At 34.9% G+C, this 22,377-nt stretch overlaps 1 protein-coding gene across 1 annotated transcript in view; it reads left to right on the top strand.

Annotated features, from left to right (window-relative positions):
* Nucleotides 1-22,377, top strand: part of POLN (DNA polymerase nu) — an 85,183-nt gene that overhangs the window by 49,305 nt on the left and 13,501 nt on the right. Inside the window, exons 18-21 of the mRNA XM_056490545.1 lie at nt 1,564-1,646; nt 5,799-5,930; nt 8,748-8,858; nt 12,586-12,664. Coding sequence (XP_056346520.1) covers nt 1,564-1,646; nt 5,799-5,930; nt 8,748-8,858; nt 12,586-12,664 — 405 coding nt within the window. The remainder of the gene's footprint in view (nt 1-1,563; nt 1,647-5,798; nt 5,931-8,747; nt 8,859-12,585; nt 12,665-22,377) is intronic.

A 22,377-nucleotide genomic window follows, 5' to 3' on the forward strand; every position in this document is an offset into this window, starting at 1 on the left:
ACTATGTTCAAAAGATCTATAACTCTTGACCTGCCACAGCTAAGAATGTAAATTATGAGTCTCAAACTGGCAGAATGATTAAGTGGGGACAGTCTTCATTACAGGTGGAAACACTATTAAATTATTCTTGTTTCTCAACTAAACTGAGTAGTGAAAAGTTTTGTTTCATCTTTGAGTAGTTAGTAGTATCCAAAGGAACAATGTGAACTTCTGCAAAACCAAAGACTTTTTGCCCCAGTGAAGGCTTGAAATTCAGTTTTATTTTTCCTCTTCATAAAATCTGTACTGCCATAAAAGCTTGCTTAAATCTAATTTCATTCAGGGTCTGCCTGTTTATCATTCTAAATGCCTAATTATACCAGCACTGAGCATAGGCTTGGCTAAAATCAGTGTATGAGGTAAGCAAGCAAAAATTGGTGGCTCTGCTGATTTTCTAGGAGTTTGAGTATCATAATAGTGGTGAAAGACTTTCCTTGAAGAAGATGCAGAGAAATACATCATTTTCTCAAAGCTTCTCAACTAAAACCTTCACAACAAATCATCTTTTATGACAAAAAAGCTTTCATTGCAAACTTAGAAAACTTTGCTTTTAAAAATGCAACCTGAATAATTAAAAAATTGATAGTCTCATGGGGAGACTTTTTCCCAAATGCTGCAGATATCATCAAGTATCTCTGATAGCCATTAATCTCCATGTTTCAAATACAATTTTTGTAGGTATTTGATTTCAGAGTGTGCATTTATGATTTCCCCCAGCACCCTTCCATTTAAACCAAATGATCAATATTCTTCAATGCTTTCAGTTGTTAATAATGTCAATATTCTTTCTGAAGCTGCATTTTGATAAGGAGAACTATAGGTGGCACGTACTTGATGATTGCAGAGTCATAGCTTTTCATTTTTCATATTGCTAAATCCATCAGCATTTTTGTAGGACTGTTTAATGTCAGGTGAGAGAATGGGAACTGGGAAGGAGGGCACTTGGGTGGAAGTAATCTGGATTCTCTCTTGAGTTCAGAATCAGCCACTGCTGCTGTTTTATGGAGCCTTGCTATTGTGGAGCTCTGTAAGGCATATGGAGCAAGCAGTGCTTGCTTGTATCAGTCATTTCTTGAAAAGGTTGGATATTTCTGTTACTGAAGCCCTGATAATAATCCTATTTAAACAAGCTTTAGGTCAGATTTATGTTTTGAGTCTCTAGATCCTCACATCTTGAAGATATGTTGTTGCTGGAAGTAATGATTTTTTCTCATGAGCCACTATTAAAGCCTCCTCAATCTGAAAAACTAGTAATACAGTAGTAGAATTTTTCCTAACCAAGAATTTACTTGAAAAAGAAAGGAGAAGATTAAAATTAAAATAAATAATTGCATTTACTATGGACTATCACTATGAAAATTTGTAAAGTAGTTGTGCATTTCTGGCTGACAACAAAAGCCCTTAAGTGTGTCTATTCATATCTTAAAATTTTGTAGTTATTAAATGATTATTGACTTTAAATAAGTTTTCTCTGTGGATAACAACTTAGTTTTAACTGAAGATGTGTGAATTTTGTTTGTTTAGGAAAGGGATTCCAAGTGACCAAGTGAAACATGCTGATAGAGAGCAAGCAAAGCGTATAGTTTACTCAGTGGTTTATGGAGCAGGTAGGCATTTTTAGAAAAAAACCCCAGCTACTGTAAATTTATACTTTATACTTTATTCATAATTTATATGAGTAGACTGAATTTCTGAAGGTGAGTAAAAGTTTGTCAGAGTATTATATTTATATATTTATCCAGGATTATTAAATCATCTACTCAGCATAAAAATTATGAAATGAATGTTGTTACATTGCCATATGCAAAGATTATCTTATTTTATATTTCTTTACTGCTGATAAAACTGAAACATTTATCTAATTTGGGCTGGACTTTGTATCCTCTCAGTATATAGACAGAGATGAGAATAACTGGAATAAAATTTTAAAAACTCCAATATTGTTTTAAAACACACTTATAGAATCAAAGAATGGCAGGGATTGGAAGGGACCTTTGGAGGTCATCCAGCCCCTTGTTCAAACAGGCACACCTTGAGCTGTTTGTCCAGGACTGTGTCCAGATTTTCAACGTCTTCAAGGCTCCACCACCTCCCTGGAGAACCTGTGCCAGTGCTCTCACACCCTCACAGTGTAAAAGTGTTCCCTTACTTTGAGTCTTAATATTTGCTACCATTTCTTCAGAACTGCAGAAAACTTGCAAAAATCCACTGTTACCCATTCTGCCTAAGTCCTGACAAGGTCCTAGATAAGTCAAGATGTTCTTCGTACTTGCCAAAAGTGCCTGCTATTTCTTAAATGATGCCAAACTCTTTTTATTCTTCATACATGCTTAGAGTTATCTTTTCTGGGGAGATAGGTACATGTATGTCATCAGCCTTGAAGCTCTTGTGGGTTGGTTTCAGTGAGCAGCTGACTAACTTTCTCTACAGAGGATGAGTTCTTGAAAGTCATTTAGGAAATGAGAGCCCTGGGCTGCAGGCTTCATGTAACTTGGAAACACTTAACGTTGCATCTTGAGTTCCTGGTTTTGAATGCTTTCTGAGCCATCTTTTGCACTGAATCCTTGAACCAAAGGCAGAATCAGCCAGGGTATTCCATTTATCGTTTATGGCATTCAGTTGGGAAGAAATGCATCAAATTCAGCTCTCCAGAATATCTATTTTATGTTTAAGCAAGTGTGTAGTTTGTATACACACCTAAAGGGTATATATGTATATGTATACACACTTGCATTTTTACAGTAAGCTGTATTTCGTTTAAAAACCTCTGTATAAAATCTGTATTAAAAAGCCTAGCACTGGTACCCTGCACTGTACATTTAGACCTGCCTTTGCTGAGACTGGAATCAAATCTTTGATTTCCCACCTGAATGGTTTCATCACTGGGTTATTTTACAGAATGCCAGCATTATCATCCCTTCCCCTTGGTCCATGCAAATGCTTCACATTTCCTGTCTCTTCCCTTCACTGTGGGTGGAACAGGCAGATACCAGATGTAATCAGATGAATCACCACCAGTTGAATGCCCTGTAGTTCTGTATATAATCAGAAATGCCTCAGTTCCTGGGGCTCAGTGGAACCTATGTCTGTCTACTCATCTATAGAGAACTTTCATGTTTACATTTAACCACAGTTCTGGCACTCCCTCACTTGCTCTGAACCAGGCACCAAAGATTTCAGTGCAGCAGTGCTTGATATAGGTGTCTCCATTTACTTGTTTGCTTTGTGTCCCTCTATCTCAAGGGCAGTTGAAGCACCTCAAAGATAATAAGAAATTTCCAGTTCATTAGAAGTGTGATCAGATCCTAATTAAGACATGAAATGATATCATTAAACCACTTAGATGGAAACTGGGCTGGCAAAAAGTAATTGTTAAATACCTGAAATTGATGGACTGAATTCCACCCACGATTTGTCTCCCTTCAAAAGACAGCTCACTTTTCATTAAGGAGATATTTTGATACAACTGAAGAGTGTGAATAATAGTTCTTTTAGGATTGAAAACTACAAAAACACTTTCATGAGGAGCTTGCCTATATTATGCTTATTATGTTTTTATTAACCTTTCATATAGTAAATAGTAATTTTTTTTTCTTTTTGTTTTCTTAGCTTTAGGTTACACTTAGTTCTTGTATTCAAAGTCTTTTCTTTAATTCTGAAGGATAATAAAGAAGAAGGTTGGTTATTAGGAAAAAGTTTTCACCCAGAGAGGGTGGTTGGGCACCCCAGGTGTGGTGGAACAGGCTCCCCAGGGCAGTGGTCACAACCCCAAGCCTGACAAATAGTTCAGGAAGCATTTAGACAACACTCTCAGGCAAATGGTGTGACTCTTGAGGTGTCCTGTGCAGGGCCAGGAATTGATCCTTGGGGGTCCTTTCCAGCTCAGGACATTCTATAAGTTTTTGGTTGATTTGGAGCAGTTCAATTTACCTGCTTCTGCCTTAGTCATTTTGTAGAACAAAAACAAGGCAACTTAAACATCAGTAAAATTTGGAATTCCTTCTATTCATGGCAGTATGTTCAAGCCCTGAACTGACACAGAGGGCTATCACAAGGTTTAAATGGAAACTAATGCTATTTTCATTTTTGAAAGATGATATTGCAGAATGGAGAACACTGAAACAGGCTGCTGCTAATAATTCCCCTGGCACAGATAATTCAAGAAGAGTGCTCAGAGAAGGTTCAGTCTGCTCCTGGGCTTTGCCTTGCATGGCCTGTACTCCTGCATTGTGGAGCATGATCTGACACAATTATGTGGCTGTTCATCCCCCTCTTTTTGCTTCCTGAGAACTGCATTTCCCTGGGACCTTTCAGATGTCCTTGCTAATATTGTACTTTAATTTTCCTAGTATTTCATGCAATTGTTCTGTGTATTAATAGTTCTTTAAATGTATAACATGGACAAACTTAGATGTTACAGTTCTCTAAGGAAGCTACAGCAGTCTTCTAGCTGTTAGCAACGTTTGCTTTATCAGATAGATTTGTCATTTTCTGACCCAGGAAGAAAACCCAAATTAATTAGATGTCAAAAAAAAAAAAAAAAAAAAAAAAAAAGAGTACAGATCTATAATAGCTCAGCAAATGTCATCCTGGATGTCTGTGTGATTTTTTTCCCCCAGCACCTTGTCCAGACTGGTGTCCTTGCAACTCAGTGCAGATCCTGGCGTGACAGAGAACAAAATGCTCCAGGAATTGTTCTGAAATGCACATCAGCCTGACAGTGATGGCATTTAGGTGGCTGAAATCCTCTCTCTTTTCGAAGTGCTAGACAATTTTTCTTGACAGTCTTACCGTGACAATGACTATTCTGTGCCTTTGGTGCCTTGAGATGTCTCCTCTCAGTTTATGTTTTTTACAGACACAGTGCTGGTTTTGTGTTGCTGTGCAGCAGACATAAATATATTTATCTTTCAAACTTCATATGAGTAATATTGACGTATGTTTTATTTTTACTGGAACTGTTTGATTTGTAAGTGAGTTTAAACTGTAGCTCTTAGTTTATATTTTCACACTCTGGAATATCTTCAGGTTTTTTCCACCTTTTCTTAAAAATGCTCTTAGATCCAGCATAACAGACATTGTGCACCTATATCCTGTCCAAAAGCTATTGTTATTCCTTTCTCTCTCTGTTTAAACACTTTTTCTCTTTTTTCTTTTTCCATTTTTTTTTCTTTTTCCGACCCTTTTATCTCAAAACTTGTACCCAAATTTCCACTGACATTGAGGAGCCTAAGACTGAAATCTGTGGGACTCAGACTCCAAACATCCTTTCTAAATTCAGGCTAAACTCTAAAGTATCTAGCTAAACTCAACCTCAAACATATCCATCCTTTTTTATATTGTCTTTATATTTGTGTTTGTTTAAAGTTAATTTCAAATCGTTATCTGCTCTTCGAAGTTTGGAGATTGCAACACTGAACTAGTAAAATGATACCTAAAGCAACAGCATTGCTCTGTGAACAAAAGAGATCTCAGCACGTTAGAGGTATAAATTATAACTAAGAATTTCTTAATTGCATACTTCTTATGTACTTCTTATTAATTATATGCTTAATCCAGTAACTTCAGTAAAACATTCAAGCTCAGGGTTAAACATTTATTTTGTTGCAATATGATTTTAGTGTATCAGATGCATCCTCTTTCATAAGAGGTAAGTCAAGTTAACTAATTCCACTAATTGTGCATGAAACAATGCTATTGTATGTAGTGGTTTTCTGTTCTGCTTTATTGCATAGTAGAGATAATTTCTGTATCACCAGGTAAAGAGCGTCTCGCTGACTGCTTGGGAATTACTCCAGTTCAAGCCAGTAAATTTATAGAGAGTTTTATGGAAAAATACAAGAAAGTACATGAATTTACAAAGAAAACCATTGAACAGTGCCGAAATAAAGGTAATCCAAAGTCTGTGACCATATTTTGTTTACTGATCTGCAGTATGTGACAGTGGTGAAGACAAGATTCAGCTTGACCCAAATTCAGATAGTTACAGGACAACAAAAAAAGATGGAATATCCTTTCTTGGTGAATCAGGTTTGGGTTTTTTTTTTTTTTTTTCTTTTTAGCCCTAAAAAGAGCTGGTTAAGTCTGCCTTTTCTCAGAAAGATACTAACAGAATAAGACATCTGTTCTCAGAATGAACCCCACTTAATGTCAAGTTACACTGCATCATTTTGACATATAATATACTCCAACAGAAAAAAAGCCCAAGGAATCTTCTATCTAATAAATTGGGTTCATGGCTGCTGGACTGTGGAAGTTCAGTCAATTGACACAGCAAATTTTTTTAAATTTATTTTTTCTTTGCATTAATCAGACTTTATGTTCTTGAAGTTCAGGTGGTAGCTGCAGTGACAGATGTGTGCAGAGTCCTTCTGGAGCCAGCAGCTGCAAACTCTTCTTGCATCAAATTTGTTTTTAGTCTACATATTCATTTATATTTAGTGAATCCTAGGAGTGCAGTAATTTAAGAAGAGAAAACATAGCTGCTTGAAATATTGTCTTTTAAAAGCTAATTAGCAGAACAGTCAAAATTGAGTTCTTTTGTTTTTTAATAGAGCGTGCAGTACTAAGACAGTTTTTAGAAATAAATGGTAAATTTGCAATATAATATTACCCATCATATGCGTGTCACAACAGAAACATGTAATTCACTTATAGTTATGAAAATTGGTAGTATTCATTTTTTGTACTTTGTAGGGTCTCAAAATCTACTGAAAGTATGAACTCTCATTGTGTCACATATTTGCATTCCTTTGTTTATTAATATTTCTCAAGAAAAGTAAAATTACCAAACATCCATTTTTAGTTGTAATTAAGCCCAGCATAACTTGCCTAGTAAAATATTGCACATTTATGATATATTTATGGTATATTTAAAATAACTTAGCATTCTTCTTAAAAGTGAATTAATTTCAATAAAGAGACTTCTGTGCAAGAGAATCTGGTTTATGAGTTAAGTAGGCAGGAATGTCATGACTAATGTTTTAAAGTCATCAAAGAACACTTGTCTAATTACTTCTTACTCCTCCTTACACTCCTGCCTATCAACCATTTTTAACCATTAAAGATAGAAGAGCAATCTGTTTAGGTTGTACAAGCTTTAGCAATCTGAAGCAGATCAATATTATTTAATATTTTTCTTGTTAATCCACCCTGGATTCTAACTTTCCAACAAAAACATTCCAACTTATTGAGCTCATTAGAAGGTAATTTTTCTTAACTTATTTGCAGTTCAAAGGTGAGGAGCACCTCCCTGACTAATATTATTTGTTATGGATGTCTGATACTCCATGTAGACATGATGAGGATATAAATAATTCTTTTATGAGGAAGATATTTGTTAGTGTATATATTACTATCATGCTGTTGTTTTTTATGAAATTATTGCCATATTGAAAAGACTACACTAGGACCTCATTCAGGCATGCATTTTCAGATTAATCATTGACACCAGGCACCTTCTCTTTCACTGTTACATGGATGATGGTGGTTGTTTGAGGATGGTGTTCAGTTAGGAGTCATACCTCACAGGAATAAGGATATTACAGAAAGTCTAATTTTACCTAAGAATACAGTGTTTCAAGAATTCCATCTTTAAATACTGTTCTTCATGGAAAATATTAGTTAAATTGGGAAGACTGATTGCCAAAAATACTCTAACTTCCAGATAGTTCTGTTCCTTGTTTCAAAACTGCTACTTTTGGTATCAGTGCTCCTGGAAATGCATTAATTCACAGAAAGCTGAATTAATTCATCCTCTGCACACAAGCCTGGATATGTGTTGTCCATAATAAGGTTTTTGTTTGAAGAGGTGTCCTCACCACTTGTGCTTGCTCAGTCTGAACTTCCATGACATCTAAAGACAATTTGTGGGTAGTCAAGGTGATCAGAAATATAAAGAAAATTTTTTTCAAGATGTATTTTTAACATGGATGATTTTTCATCTTCCTTAAAATAAGAATAGAAGTTTATTTTTGAAGATAAGCTAAGTTTTGTGTGTGTTATTTTGACAAGAGGATCCTCACATCTCTTTTCCTCTCTCAACTCCTCTCACATGCCCTCCAAATAGGGTTTTTTAAGAAAAATACATCATTAGGCCTAACATAAAGCTTTAACTGTGTTTTTATGTTTCTTTTAAACTAAAAAATCCCACCACACTATGGTTAAGAAAGCTTGGCTGTGAAAGAAACACAAAAATACTACTTAAAGAAAACTGAAGAAAAAAAACAACTTTTTTTCCCCAAAAAAAACCTATTTCATATTTCTGGGAAATATTCATTACTGATTTAATTACTCTACAAATTGATTTTTCTTTACTATTCCCAAGTAAACTGTTCATGGTGTGGAAAGCTCTAATTATGGCTGCTAATAGATAACTAATTCTGCTAGGTATTTATAGTTTAATCTCCCACAGAGAGAGTTTGCTGGTTTATCAGTAGAAATTCCTCATAAAAATAACAGCCTTAAAGAATAAAAGTTTTCTTTGTATTACATGTATCAGTTCTCTGAATGAAATAATTCTTAAACCAAAAATACAATAGGCATTGAAGGTTTAAACAAGCTCTGACTATTTTCAGAGGACAAAATATTAAATTGACTTAGGCAGCACATAATTGCAAATATCTGTATTATCTTCAAAAAGACTTTTTGAAATTTAATTTTAATCACTCTGTATCCCATAAAAGTATTGTTTATTTAAATCCTGCAAGGTTATGTGGTTTCCATAATGGGACGCAAAAGGCCACTGGCCAATATCAATGCACAGGATTACAAGCTACGCACTCAAGCAGAGAGGCAGGCTGTCAATTTTGTTGTTCAAGGTAAAGATCTGCCTCCCTACCTTCCTGTCCACCCACCTGTCTCTATCCCTGCTTTGCTTTAGTGGGCAACAACTCCGATCATCTCAGAAGAATGAAAATTCCAGTAGTCTACTGGAATAGGATTGAGTTTTACTGTGGAAAAGAAGTTAAAATTATATATTCCATCTACCTTGGAAATTACCAGTAAACAGAATAATATAATAATAATGATAATAACAGTAACAGTAAAAATGTTTTAGCACAGTGAAGTGCTCCGTGATGGTTAAATGTAGGTATTGATACAAGCTATGTATAGAGAGAATATCTAGAATTTTGTTCTTCAGATGCATTGTTTCTTTGAACTCTTTCCTTTCTGATTTTTATAGTCTGTTACTCCAGAAGGATTTCTATGATTCTGATTCTTATAGATTCCAACTTTTATCTTGCCAGATAGCTTTAGTTTCGGAAATAGACAATGTTACAATAATTGTGCATTATTATTATTTGTTTTGAAATCCACCTCATTATTTGTAGAAATTTTCAAAATTAATTCTGTGGAGGTCAAGAAAAAGGGTGTTTTTCCCCCAGAAAAACATTTAACATATAGATTGGAAATGTAAAAGTCAGCATTCTGTGCTCATATTAGTTAATATGATGTAATAACATACTCTGTTTAAGTCACTTGGGTCTCAGGTGTGAGCAGAATTTAGCCACCCAAAGTGAAAAAAACCTGAGCTGTCAGCCCATGACTGAGATCCCTCCTACCAAGCTGTCTCTTATAAGGATTATTTTTTTAACTGGATGATGCTGACAGGGTTTTCCTTGAGTTATCCTAGAACTGTACAATTTACAGAAAAGGAAAAAGTGCTTTCTATACATGCATGGTGATGGCATGCTCCTTTTAAAGTTATTTGTATTTTCCTTTTGAAAGTATCACTTTCCTCTCCAAATATTATTCATTTTAATGTTTTATTTTTAAAATGGCATAAGTATTTATGTCATGTTTGACAGTCCTTAAGTACTGTCTCTGCAAAGAAACCTACAGATCTAGAATTCTAATTCTAATTCTCATTCTGTGAGTCCTGCAGAGCACACAGTGTAGCACTGATAAAGACACAGCCCTGTGACCAGCATTTGCTATGTCCATCTGTCCCAAGAGCTGGAGCAAGGCTGTCGCAGCACTGTCTATGGAACACTTGTTTCTATGTACCAGTAATAATAAAATTGACAGATTTCACTGTCAGTTCAATTGATATTGGAGGACAAATCTGATGAAAAATAATGTCACTGTTACTCAAAATGGCATATTAAAGGTGTGGTGAATCAAGGATTAAAAACTCTAATATATTCAGTATTCCCAAATTTTATTAAAAAAATCATTTTAGACTACTATGATGTTTTAATTTTAAGATAATATTTAAAAACTATAAATACTTTCTAAACAATGATAAAACTTTTATCACATTTAGTGTACTAAACTGCATTTAATATGTATATTTTAGTTAAACCTAATAGTCTAATTAATTTAAGTAATTTACATTTTGATTATGGTTGCAGCAACTGATAGCAGAGCACTTCAGATGCATGATGACATTGAGAGGAATGTAGAACAGCTTTGAATTATCACAATTGGATTTCTCACACTTCTTTCATAGTGGTTTTTCTCTTTTTGAATATTTCCCTGTTCAATAGTTTTAACCATTGTACAGCATATTATTCTTCAGTTATTATTCAGTTGTACCTATCCCCATAGAGCAAATAGTTAATTTTATCTTTAATTATTTATTTGTAATTATTTTCTTTTTTAAAAGTTTAAAATAAGATACTTCTAAAAATCATATTTCAGTAAAAATTATTTTGAGAAGTCTTTCAAATTTTATTACTCTACAATATTTCATAAAGGATATATGTAGAACATTTCTTTTGTGATAGTCTGAATGTTCAGTATAGTTTTATTCTCTCAATCAGTAAGAAAATATTTATCTGACCTTTGCTGAAATATCTTGTAACGGTTTTGAAATTAAAACTAGTGAGAGACTTTAAGTCAGAAGTACAATTTAATAGGGAAAAAGAGAAAAATAAAATACATGCAATAGTACAAAACAAAAACTACTGACAGAGTCAGAATACAACTTGACACTTCACTAGTTAGCATGACAGTAGCAGTCCAGATGGAGTGGTCTTCTCAAAGCAGTGGTCTTGGTAGATCTTGTCCTCTGGAAACCAGTGGGTAAGGGCTACTTTGGTGTTTTAAATTTCAGTTTTTATTTAGGTAGGAAAGGCTTAGCTCCTCGCCCTGGGTGGAGCATCTCACAATGGGATGATGTAATTTTATTAGTCATGCAATGGGACTCAGTGGCCCATTAAAAGAAGATATGTTCTTGGAGAAAGGGTTGGTCATGGGAAAGATAACGAACATTGCCCCACCTGGTTTTTAACAGATGGCCCATTAGCAGAGGATATCTCCCACAGAGATAAGAATCACTGCCCCACCTGTTTTCACCAGATGGTGATAGAACACATACCTTTGGGCATATCTTTACATTGTAACTTAGGACGCATCCTTTCTTACTTTATATATCAGTTGTCCCTTTTTGCGAAGTGCTATTAAATAGGAACTTGTGATGTGAGGTGCTGGGCTCCTTTCTCTAGTGACAGCTGTAGGACCTGAGGGAGTGGCATGAAGCTGTGTTGCAGAGGTTTAGATTGGATATTAGGAAAAAGTTCTTCACCCAGAGGATGGTTGGGCACTGGAACAGTCTCCTCAGGAAAGTGCACACAGCCCCAAGCCTGACAGAGTTCAACAACTGTTTGGACAAAGCTCTCAGTCAAATGGTTCAGATTTAGTCCTGCAAGGAGCAGGGAGTTGGAGAGTTGCACTTGATGATCTCTCTGTGTCCTTTCAATTGGAGATATTCTGTGATTCTCTGATTACCTCTCAGCAGAGTATTCTTGTCATTTTGCTACCTGATCTCTGCCCCTATTCTGAAAGTTTAAATCATTTGGAAGAAAAAATTCAGAATTCATTGAGTTACCAGGTTGTAAAAAGGAGCATGATCTAGGACATTTAGGATGTTTAATGGGACAAGGAGGATTATGGCTTCCACCCTGTACTCAAAGGATTGTTTCTGTATTTTATCAGATAAATCTTATGTGTAAAATGTTTGGATCAGAGCAAAGCCCTTCACCAGAATGCAGGCCTGGAGAGTTATGCTGCCTCTTGATGACCACAAATGTGTCATTTATTCTGTGCCATGACACTGTTTTATGCACCACTTATCTTAACACTGTAATATAATGAATATACATTACATACACATGGAAATATGAAAAAGTGCAAAATTAAGGCTCCAAATTGAAATGCAGCACTGAAACAGTGTTCTGACCTTTTGTGACATTAAATTTCAATTGATTAATAGGTAAATTTTAATTAAAGCTTAGCGATAGATAAGATTCTTTTTTTATAGAAAGCAATTTTTCAACATATAGTCATGAATGACAAATTCACCTTTAATTAGCACATAATTTCATATTGTTATTTTCTAATTTTAATTAACACGTAATTACTTCCTCTGTTATTTACTTATCTTATAATCTGTTTCACATATCCCATTAATTGGCTCTGCTAATTTTGAAAATTCTTATAATTCAGAATCTTGTGATGTTTTTTATTCCTATGCCATAGACCCAAGCAGAACATTTTTCTTTTGCATGTTTTACATTAAAAACAGATGACTTTCTTTTGTAGGCTCTGCAGCTGATCTTTGTAAAATGGCTATGGTGAAGATTTTTGCCTCTGTTGTCACTTCTCCAACTTTAACAGCCAGGTTAGTAATGAATGACTGCAAATCTGTTTGGTTTTAAAACAAAATTAGTTGAAATTAATATGTGTCTGGTGGTTTAAGCAGCTCTAGAACTGCCATATGATCCTCTGAATCTTTTCATAAGCAAGGACATGTGGAATGGTTTTATACATTTAAAGTTATATCTTTGTGCTTAAATGATTGGATCTGTAAATGCATCCCAAGGCGTTGAAGTGCCCTGGGGTCATTTAAACTCGGTCAGATCTAATTCAGTGGTAATTCTGCACCTTTGAAATCAAGCCTACTGATCATATCCTTCCTGTATTTGAGTGTATTGTACAATGGGAATTGAGCATTCAATGGGCTGGGAAAAAAAACAGGAATCAGGAAACCAGTGCTCAAGCAAATTAAATGAACATTTTTTTATTCTTGCATAGATGGCTTTTCTTTAAAGAAAAGCTCAGTCATCATGATTCTCTTCTGTTATGACTGCTCAGAATTGGGTGGGAGATCACAGAATGTCCTCAAAGAGTTTTATGCCAGTCGCAGAAATAATGAAGTCTACTTTTCCTGTGGAGAAGTTGGTCCAGACAGCCTGTGAGCATTATTATATGCTGCAATAGAAAGAGACTTTGTAGTCAAACATGTGGAAAAAAACCCAAATGACTGGTTTCTCATCTTTGGTAATGAAAAGATTTTGTAGCAAACAATCCAGTAGAACATGAATTGGTTCGGTAAAAGATCAGACAAAGCAGGGTAGTGCAAGTAGAGCAGAACATCAATGTTTCTGTTGTCATCTACAATAGAAGATGGATGATAATTAGCTGTAGCAATCATGCTTTGAGGACTTCTGTGGGTGTTTAGCTCAGTACAAAGAAATAGGGTTTGTCCTTCCAAATATACTTGGCAATTGTAGGTATTATCTAACCCAATATGTAATTTGTGTGTGTTAGTGTGTGTATCATTTACACACAGCAGTGTTGTCTTTGATCAAACATTTGATCAATATTTGAAAATACAATTTCTAATTACAAATAAAAGCTCAATTTGTTAAATTCAAAGTAGTTGGACTCATTCCATGCTAAAAATAAAATAACTTCTGAGTACCTCTTAAATGTTCTTGCAACTTTTTTTAAGCAAAATACAACTGTACTATTAAAAAAAAAAAAAAAAGTAAGTAGCCCACTACTACAAATCTGAGAAGGGAAATTGTTCTTTGGTGGAGATCCTGTGTGCACGCAGACATTGATACATTTATGTATTAAATGTTGGATGATGCTCTATCACATATTGCATTGTACACTTTCAGGCAGATTGTCTGCACTGATTATAATTCATTTTGTTACCTGAGTTGAATGAAGAGCCCAGAATCTGTCAGCTGTGGAATGGATGAAAATTTCTGCAGCAGTAGCAGGCATAACTGAGTTAGATGAGTGATAGAGGAGCAGCCAACAGCCTTTAGTGGAGGAGGCAAGTGGAGGTGGTGCAAGGGCAAAGAACATACTACATTCTGTAGTTCCTGCCTGGCACAAAGGTCTTCAGGTTCAGCAACTGGCTGTTTGTTGTAATTCTGAGAAAGCCAAAGTTTTTTACTAATGTCATGTCTGATTAAGCTTGTCAATGTTTTTTACTCTCGACAGAAAATTTTACTTGGGTTTTTCATTCTCAAAACTATTTCTTTTAAAGAAGTAATGTCACCAAATGACTAAGGAGATAACGGACATGGAGAGGCATTGGATCTGTACATGCTGAAATTCCTGGTGTTTTGAAAGCATAGGGGAATGGCTACACCAGATAACAGAAAAATATCACTGCCTATCCTGCTTTTTCCTATCATAAATGTCACAGCTGGGAAAGACCAACACTGCAAGGGCATTTAAAAAGGATAGACTGTATTAAACAGGGGTTTTGAACTTCTGCCAGGCATTAACAACTGGATGGCTTTGCTAGAGGAGAGTGTTTTAGTAGACAATAATGGCTTCTTGCTGTAATATTTAGTAGGTACTTACAGGCCAGGCTTGTCAGAAAAGCACAATCAATGCCTTTGTAAATTCTGTGAACACTTCCCTGCTTGGAGAGTGGCATTTGAAAACATCAGAAGGATCTTGCCAAAAGAATATGGAACTGAAACTTGAAACATTGTGTTTCTGCTTGTCTGCCAGGTGACATTCAGTTAGGTATTTTTTCAGTAGTCTGCTTCTTGATTTTCTTATCATTCAGGTCAGGATAATGATTCTAACATCCTTTATAAAGATTTTTGAAAAATATTGTTGTAAGGAAGCACAGACATACTTGGTGCTATTGTAAGTGTGGGAATGTACAGTATCTCTTCCAAAATGAGAAATATAATCAATCTCCTATTATCATCCCATCAGATCATATTCATTCCAAAGATAGCACACTACTCTCTTTTCTTCTGTCTTCATCCCCTTGTAAGTATTTTTATTTCGCTGTTAGAATTTCTAATTTTGGAAACAGCGTTTTCACTTTGAACAGCATATCAAAGAGAAATATCATTTTTACATGCTTTAGAAGTGATTATGAACATTTACACTGGGAGATAGTATCCTATTAAGCATAGCTAGGTTTTGGCTAACACTCAACATTTTGTCTTCTTTATCTTAGAAATAAAGAAAAAAATAATTTGAAATAAACTCTTACAGTTTTTAGTGTTATTTTGCAGGTATGTTTGCAGTCTTCATTCACAACACTGCATTCATTGTTCCTGTGCTGGAGGCTGTTCAGCAGTGAGCAAGCTCTGACCCAATAGTTGTGTGACAGCAGTCAGTAGATTTTCAGTTATTGTTTGCACATAAGATAGTGTATTTGGAAGTCACGAAAGGTGATGAAGTTACATTTTCATGATGCTTCATCAGAGAGGCATTCTTGATGAAACAGTATATTCCACTGTGACTGACCAATTCTGTCAACTAGCAGTCTCATTTTTCTCTTTGTTTCTTTATCTTTTAACTCAAATACCAGCCTAGCATCTTATGCAGTTGACAGTAATAAGTCAATCAGTTATTTGGAAGCAATTTTACACAAATCAGGAAAAGTAGTATTAAATGTAATATATATGATACAGATCTACTATTAGTATGGGTTTACTACTGGCATCAGTGTTAATATCTCTGCATTTTGTGTGGTGCTGACAAGTAATCAAGAATTTTCAGACTTCTCCCATATTACCTGGATCTTTTATAAGATGTTTTTCTGCTGCTGCTGGCCAAGTTGCTCACTGAAAATGTGCTACTAGCATAAATTATTGAAGTGCCAGCTTTTACTTGTCTGATGCAATCCACAGAACCTCCACACGATGTTTCCTGCAGACAGATGATAGCAGAGAAACTTCTGAAATGAGATCAAGGCATATAGTAGCAGCTGAAAGAAAGATTTATGGAATTGATAAGAGTGCAAAGGTAAACTTGGTGAACTCAGATGGACAGTTGTAGTTCTTTTCAGTGTTTAAACATCATTGCAGTGGAAACTTGGTGAGAAAGAAGGATGCTGGCAAATTGTGGAAGAATTGCTGCCTTTAGCAATGCTTGTATTTCATTTTGTAAGCTGAAGAGGCACTGATGTTACACAGAATCTGACTTCTACATATCTCAACAACATGCACATGAACTTTAACAAGTTCACAGAACTCTTGAGTAATTTCGTGTGAATCCACCAATTCTGCTTTTGCATGAAACTATTGTTCCTTCAGCACTGGACCTGTGCCACAAACACACAGCTTTACTTCTCAGCACATTTGGAGCCTAGTTAAAGACACGGGTTCAACCACAGGACAGATATAAACGAGTAATCTGAAAAGGAGAAACCACCAGCAGATAAAAGCAACAGGTTTATTTTCTTGGTTGGTCCCAGCTGCTTTTCAATAGCAGTGGATGTTGGAGTTTTGTGTATTTTCCTCAAGGAACGAACACCTTAATCAACCTAATGATTTTCTGTGCTGGTGAGCTGTAAATGCAACTCACTTCTATGGCTAAAGCAGTTAGAAACAGCTGTTGCTGTCCCAGCAACAAGTATTGTTTTATGTGACCTTTATTTTTTTCAAATACAAGTCATGTGATAAATCACAAATGATTAATTTATTGAAAGTGGCTTCAGTTTTAGCTCAACACTAGTATCCAGAGTCATTTTTATGAGGTGTGTAAGGATTCAATAACTATTATTTTATAAACTGCTTATGCTCTCTCAGATCCATAAAAGAGGGCATATTAATAAACCAAACTTCCTGATTACATCATAGTTTCAAACAAATACATGAAGTAAAATTCTTAGTGCTGCTGCTATGTGTGTTGATCTTTTTTAATTCTGGGCCTAAATCTTATGTCCCTTTATCTGTTTCTTCAGGAGTTAAAGAACTGTTTTTACTCTTCTCTGGCAGTTTACCAGGATTTTCAAATAAATGATTTTTGCTCTGGTATTCTGCCCACAATTCCCACTCAGTATATACCCAAACTTCCTTAATGTGTTAACTCTAGAAAAGATGGTAACTTTTATCCTTAGCCTAATACTGGAGAAATTGAACCACAAGGAAAAGATAAGTTTTGGCTTCTGCTTGAGAGGAGAATAAGATTGTTGTTTCACAGACAAATGCTTTTGTTTCTGTAGCAGAAGGAAACTTCTGAGATCATATTGCACTCTCCATAGCTGTTGTCCAATATGTAGCTCTTTGCCTCCCAAAGTAGCCAAATAACATTGAATTTCTATACAAGCTGTAACTTAGAAAAATCATCACTTTCATCAAGCAAACTCAGCCTTTCCTCAAAGCAGTATTTTGCATGTATCCACAAGATGGTGAGCTGTTACCTGAACACTTCATGCTCAGTGAGCCAGAGCAAGTCAGAGTAAGTTATTCTTTATAGAAAGAGCTTAGTATATTTAATATGCTGAAATATCACAGCCAAAAAGGACATACATGACGTAGCAGGTTTTTCACTATTCCTTTATGTAAGACATTCAACACAAATAAATATATTTCATTTATAAAACCCTTTTGTAGGTCACCTTTTAGATTGGTATGTTTTCAAACATTTTGGACATATGCAAAAATTCTATTATCTTTAATTAGCCATCTGTTCAGTTTTCCACTCTTCATGATGTAGCTGCTGAGAAAACCCATTTCACAGGCTAGCTGAATTTTTATAGTTAAAATGTTAATATAATTTGGTCTTTATAATGAAAACACTGAAAAAGGTAGCTTAAAGCTAATGAAAGTAACATCTATTCAGGCATGATGTATCCTGAGCTATAACTTTTATATTAGAACATTGGGAACCCACATAGCTGCAGCATCAAATTTTTTTTAAAAGGGTAAATTCTACAAAATATTACAATATGCTAATAATCTTGTTCCTTACTTACATGACAAAAGGCATTCTTTCCACTGGAATCTGTAGGTTCTGTGGGACAACTGTGGCACAATTAAACAACAGGTAGCATTAGTAGTATCAGAAAAAGAATGAATAGTGTTTCAGAATAGGGAACGTAGATATTTCTAGGAGGAATTGGATCCAGCTTCCATCTGGTCAATTATCACTGAGTGTGGCCAGTAGCAGATGCTTCAGGAGGGAGGTGTAAGATTTGTAGCAGAGTGTTCTGTCTGTCTTTTCATCTTCCTCTGCTTGTAGGAATGAGTCTAAGTTCTGAAATGTAAGATTTAAAAGTCATCCCACTAAATCATTGTATGTTATCATTTCTAAATGTTGTTGAAATCCGTGCAATCCGAGCAGCCATTCTGGCTTTTTCTGGCAAAGTGTTTCATTATGTGCCTTTTAAGTCAATATTTTATGTTACTAAATATTAATTTATTAAGTGTGAATGTGTCAGTTTTTCAAGTGATTAAATTATTTTTTTTAATTTAAAAAAACATGAAACATATTTAAACAAATTTCCATTTGTTTTTTGGTTTTGGTGGCTTGGGTTTTGGTTTTTTTCCACGTTTCCCCATTTGTTTAATTTTAAAATCCTTGTTGTTTTTATCTCTTTTTTTTTCCTAGCCATTTGACAGTTTTTATGCTTTATGGGTTTATTTTTAAACTTTATATACAAAACTTTTAACTGTGTACTCCCATGTCCACAGTTTTGAAGTCTCCCATTAGGCATTTATTTGTTTTAAATTCAAAACAAAAGATATAGTGCTTCTAGTTGGATTATTATTTTATTGATTTGTTTTATTATATCAAAAAAGGGAAATAACATAGAATGAGAGACAAGGATATTAATTTGAGATATATAATCCAATACTGTTAATACCTTCATTTCAGCGTAGAGACAAAGTCCTTTTTAAAATAAGATTATAACCTTGTGGGAATAGAAAATGAGAAATATTTTTTAAAAAATTTAAGGAATATTTTAAAAAAGTATTTCAAAGTTTATTATGCTACCAAGTGATCATTAATGCCCTATTTAAAGTAGTGTACTTTTAGTAACTCTTTAATGTTTATGTTTTTTATGTTCTTATATAAATACTTAGCTACTAATATTGTTTTAAATTCTCAGGATGTATTATAGGATTTTTTTTCACTAGAATTTTTACTCAAACCATTGAGTTTTGATGGATTTCAAATAATTCATCTTCTTTGCTCCTTCTCCAAAGAAGATCCTTTTGCTTTAGAAAATCTCTTGTTCAGATATGGCTTAATTCTCATCAAGTCAGAAATAAAATACATAATTTGTTGTGGAAATTTTACACTGGAGTGCTCTAGTTCAGAATCAGACCTGTGACCTTGTCCACCATTTTTTTCTGAAGATGTAGGAGTTTGCAACAGGAACTATCTTCAGCTTTAGTCTGGGCTGTCAACCTGACTCTTGGTCAGAATCTCGATTCCTTACAGAATTACAGTATCAGTTAAGTTGGAAAATACCTTTAAGATCATTGAGTCCTGCTATATTATGTATGATGATCAAACCCTCTTTTTAAAAGCTTTTCCAGTTGCCCATTTTTAAACTTTATTTTATTTTATTTTATTTTATTTTATTTTATTTTATTTTATTTTATTTTATTTTATTTTTTATTTTATTTTATTTTCTATTCAAATTCTTAGAACAGACAGCTCAGTGTAATAGAGAATCATATAATCAGTTAGACTGGAAAATACCTCTAAGGTCGTTGAGTCCAACTGTTAACCTGGCATTGCCAAGTCCACCACTAAACTGTTGGTGCTTTATGTTTTATATTATCTTCCTACAGACCAATCTGGAAAGTTAAACCATGTTATGCTTTGTATGTGTTGTTAACAGCAGTAAAAATTGCGCTGGTGATGCAAAAAATACATCAAATGTAGAGAGGGTTATTCTCTGTCTAACTTCAGGTGGGTGTTTGGGAGGTGGCACTCCCACAGAGTCAACTCACAGAGCTGGGGTTTTCCAGGTGTGAATTCAGAACATCTAGGTCAGAACCAGTCTTAGTCCCTTGTCTGTAGAGGAAGCATGAATTTAATTAGTTTGAGCATCTCTTGGCACACTCTAACGTCCTGAAGCACTGCATGTCACTGTTAAAAATCTCCTTCTGATGAAGACTGCTGTGAAATCTTGTCCTTTTTTCCCCCTCTCATACACAGGCCTCTTCTAGTGAATACACCTACATTGGAGCCTGCAGCATGTGCTCTTTTTTGAGTTTAGATAGAAAGTTGTTTCCTTTAATGATAAAGAAAAATACATTTGCTCACTGATAAGGTAGCAGCTGTTTTGTTGAGGTCAGTGCAGTACTGTAATTATTTCTAGGTGTTTAAAGTAGTCATGGAAAACCTTGCAATTCTGTACTTTAGAACAGAGGAGTCCAGACCTGGAATGTATTGATTTAACAAACAAACAAAATCCCTATTAGTTCTTTTATTAGACAGCTGGCCTGGTACTAGGGAAAAGTATGCTCTAACAATATGGCTTCATAAATAGAATACCATGAAAAATCTTTTGAGAACAGTTTAATTAGTTTTGGTATATATAATTCATTAATATGGTTATGATGTAGTAGTAATAGCTGGGTGGATCCATTGGAGCCTGAGAATTTAGTCTCTGTGTTGCTTTATAGGAAACTTTATGAATGATCAATGTAGTGTTAAGAAAATGAAAAATATTTTCTTTTTTAAATTCTATAGTGCAGTATAGTAGTTTAAGATGGCTATTGTATGCTGGGCACACTAAAATGGTGTCAAAAGCCATGTTCAGACTGGCAGTCACAGAATTATTTCTGCATTTGAAGGGTCAGGCTGTAGCACTGGTTCTTGTTCCACACCACTGTCATGCTCAGATGCAAGTCATGTTTCTCAGTGAAGGAAATTGTATGTGTACTCATCAAAAATGATGCCTAATTTTTAGTCAGGCGAGAACACAGTTAATAAAATAGTAGTTTCTAAATCGAAGGCATTCTTATCATCAGTAGAATTAAAAATATACTAGTCTCTGTCTGGTTTGCATTTTCTATCCAGTTTGCCATACCTTTTAGCACAAGATAATGAGAGCTTGCTATTGCAATATTCCTTCAAAGTGAAGAGGATTCAATTAAACTATTAAGCAAAAGTATAGGGGCTTTTTCAGACTTCTTTCACTCAGACTATGCAGTGACTGGGTGGGTACATGGAGGGGAATGGTGAAAACTGTAAATTTTGAATGTAAAAATTGCTTTGATTTTTTTCTTTCGTCTTTATTGATGTCAAATTGAATGCTTCCTTCTGCAGAACAGCATATTGCATGTAAGTGTTATTATTTAAGCAAGACTGAAAAAAATACAGGTGGCCTTGTACTGTAAGACCAAAAGTCATTATTTGCTGTGAAATATGTAAGAAAAAGAGGTAAAACATCATCAAAAAATATCTATCTTGTTTGATGAACATTAAGGAGGAAATAGTGTGTACTATTTCACCTATTGGCATCAGTCTAGGAAATCATGTTTAGTGCTGATTAAATCTTCCTTAATATCTTCCATTTGAAAATAGAAGTGTATTAGAAATGCTCATCTCAGAAATATTATTCCCATTTTCTAACTGAAGACATTGGTTAGGAGAGCAGCAGAGCTAAACAGAGAATCAGCAATGTCAGCTTCTAGTTCTGTATATAGCAGACAGAACATGGTCCTGAACTTCAAATTAATCACTAGAAGTGTAAGATGGGGCAGGTGTAGCTGCAGCTCTGTGCAGGTCCTGAGTTAACTGGCAATACAGTGGAGCTGATGGGCTGTGCTGTGCAGGGTGATGTGAGTGAGAAACAGGTCCTTTAGATGGAGAGCTAAGCTAAAGGAGCTGGGCTGCATTCAGTAGGGGAACTGGAGCATGTAGACTTGTATCAAGTCTATTTTGCTGTCCAGAGAAAGATTCAGTTAATTTACATTGCCTTCACAGGTTTTCAGACACACATAGGGTAGCACTTAATTCTGGTCCACCCCTGCTCCTCCTGGTTTACTTTTAGCATGGAGGTGAGGTGATCAGTTGTTACAATGCTGAGAGCTTTTGAAAGTCCAATTCTTTCATTCTTAAATCCTGATAAATTTATGATGAAGTTTTTATGTTTATTGTAAGTTTTTCTAAGAAAGGACTTTCCTTACGAAATATTCACAATATATGGTGCTTTAAACCTGACTGAAGGCATGAGACACTACTCTGGAACAAACAACAACGAATCTGTTGTGTTTTTATTACACTGGTTTAATAAATGCAATTATTTTCACTTACTACATTGATTGACTGTTTATTCACCCTTAATATTCACTGTTCTGATTTATACCTTTTGCA

The sequence above is a fragment of the Oenanthe melanoleuca genome, chromosome 4 (genome assembly GCF_029582105.1).
Source record: "Oenanthe melanoleuca isolate GR-GAL-2019-014 chromosome 4, OMel1.0, whole genome shotgun sequence".
NCBI classification, from domain to species: Eukaryota; Metazoa; Chordata; class Aves; order Passeriformes; family Muscicapidae; genus Oenanthe; species Oenanthe melanoleuca.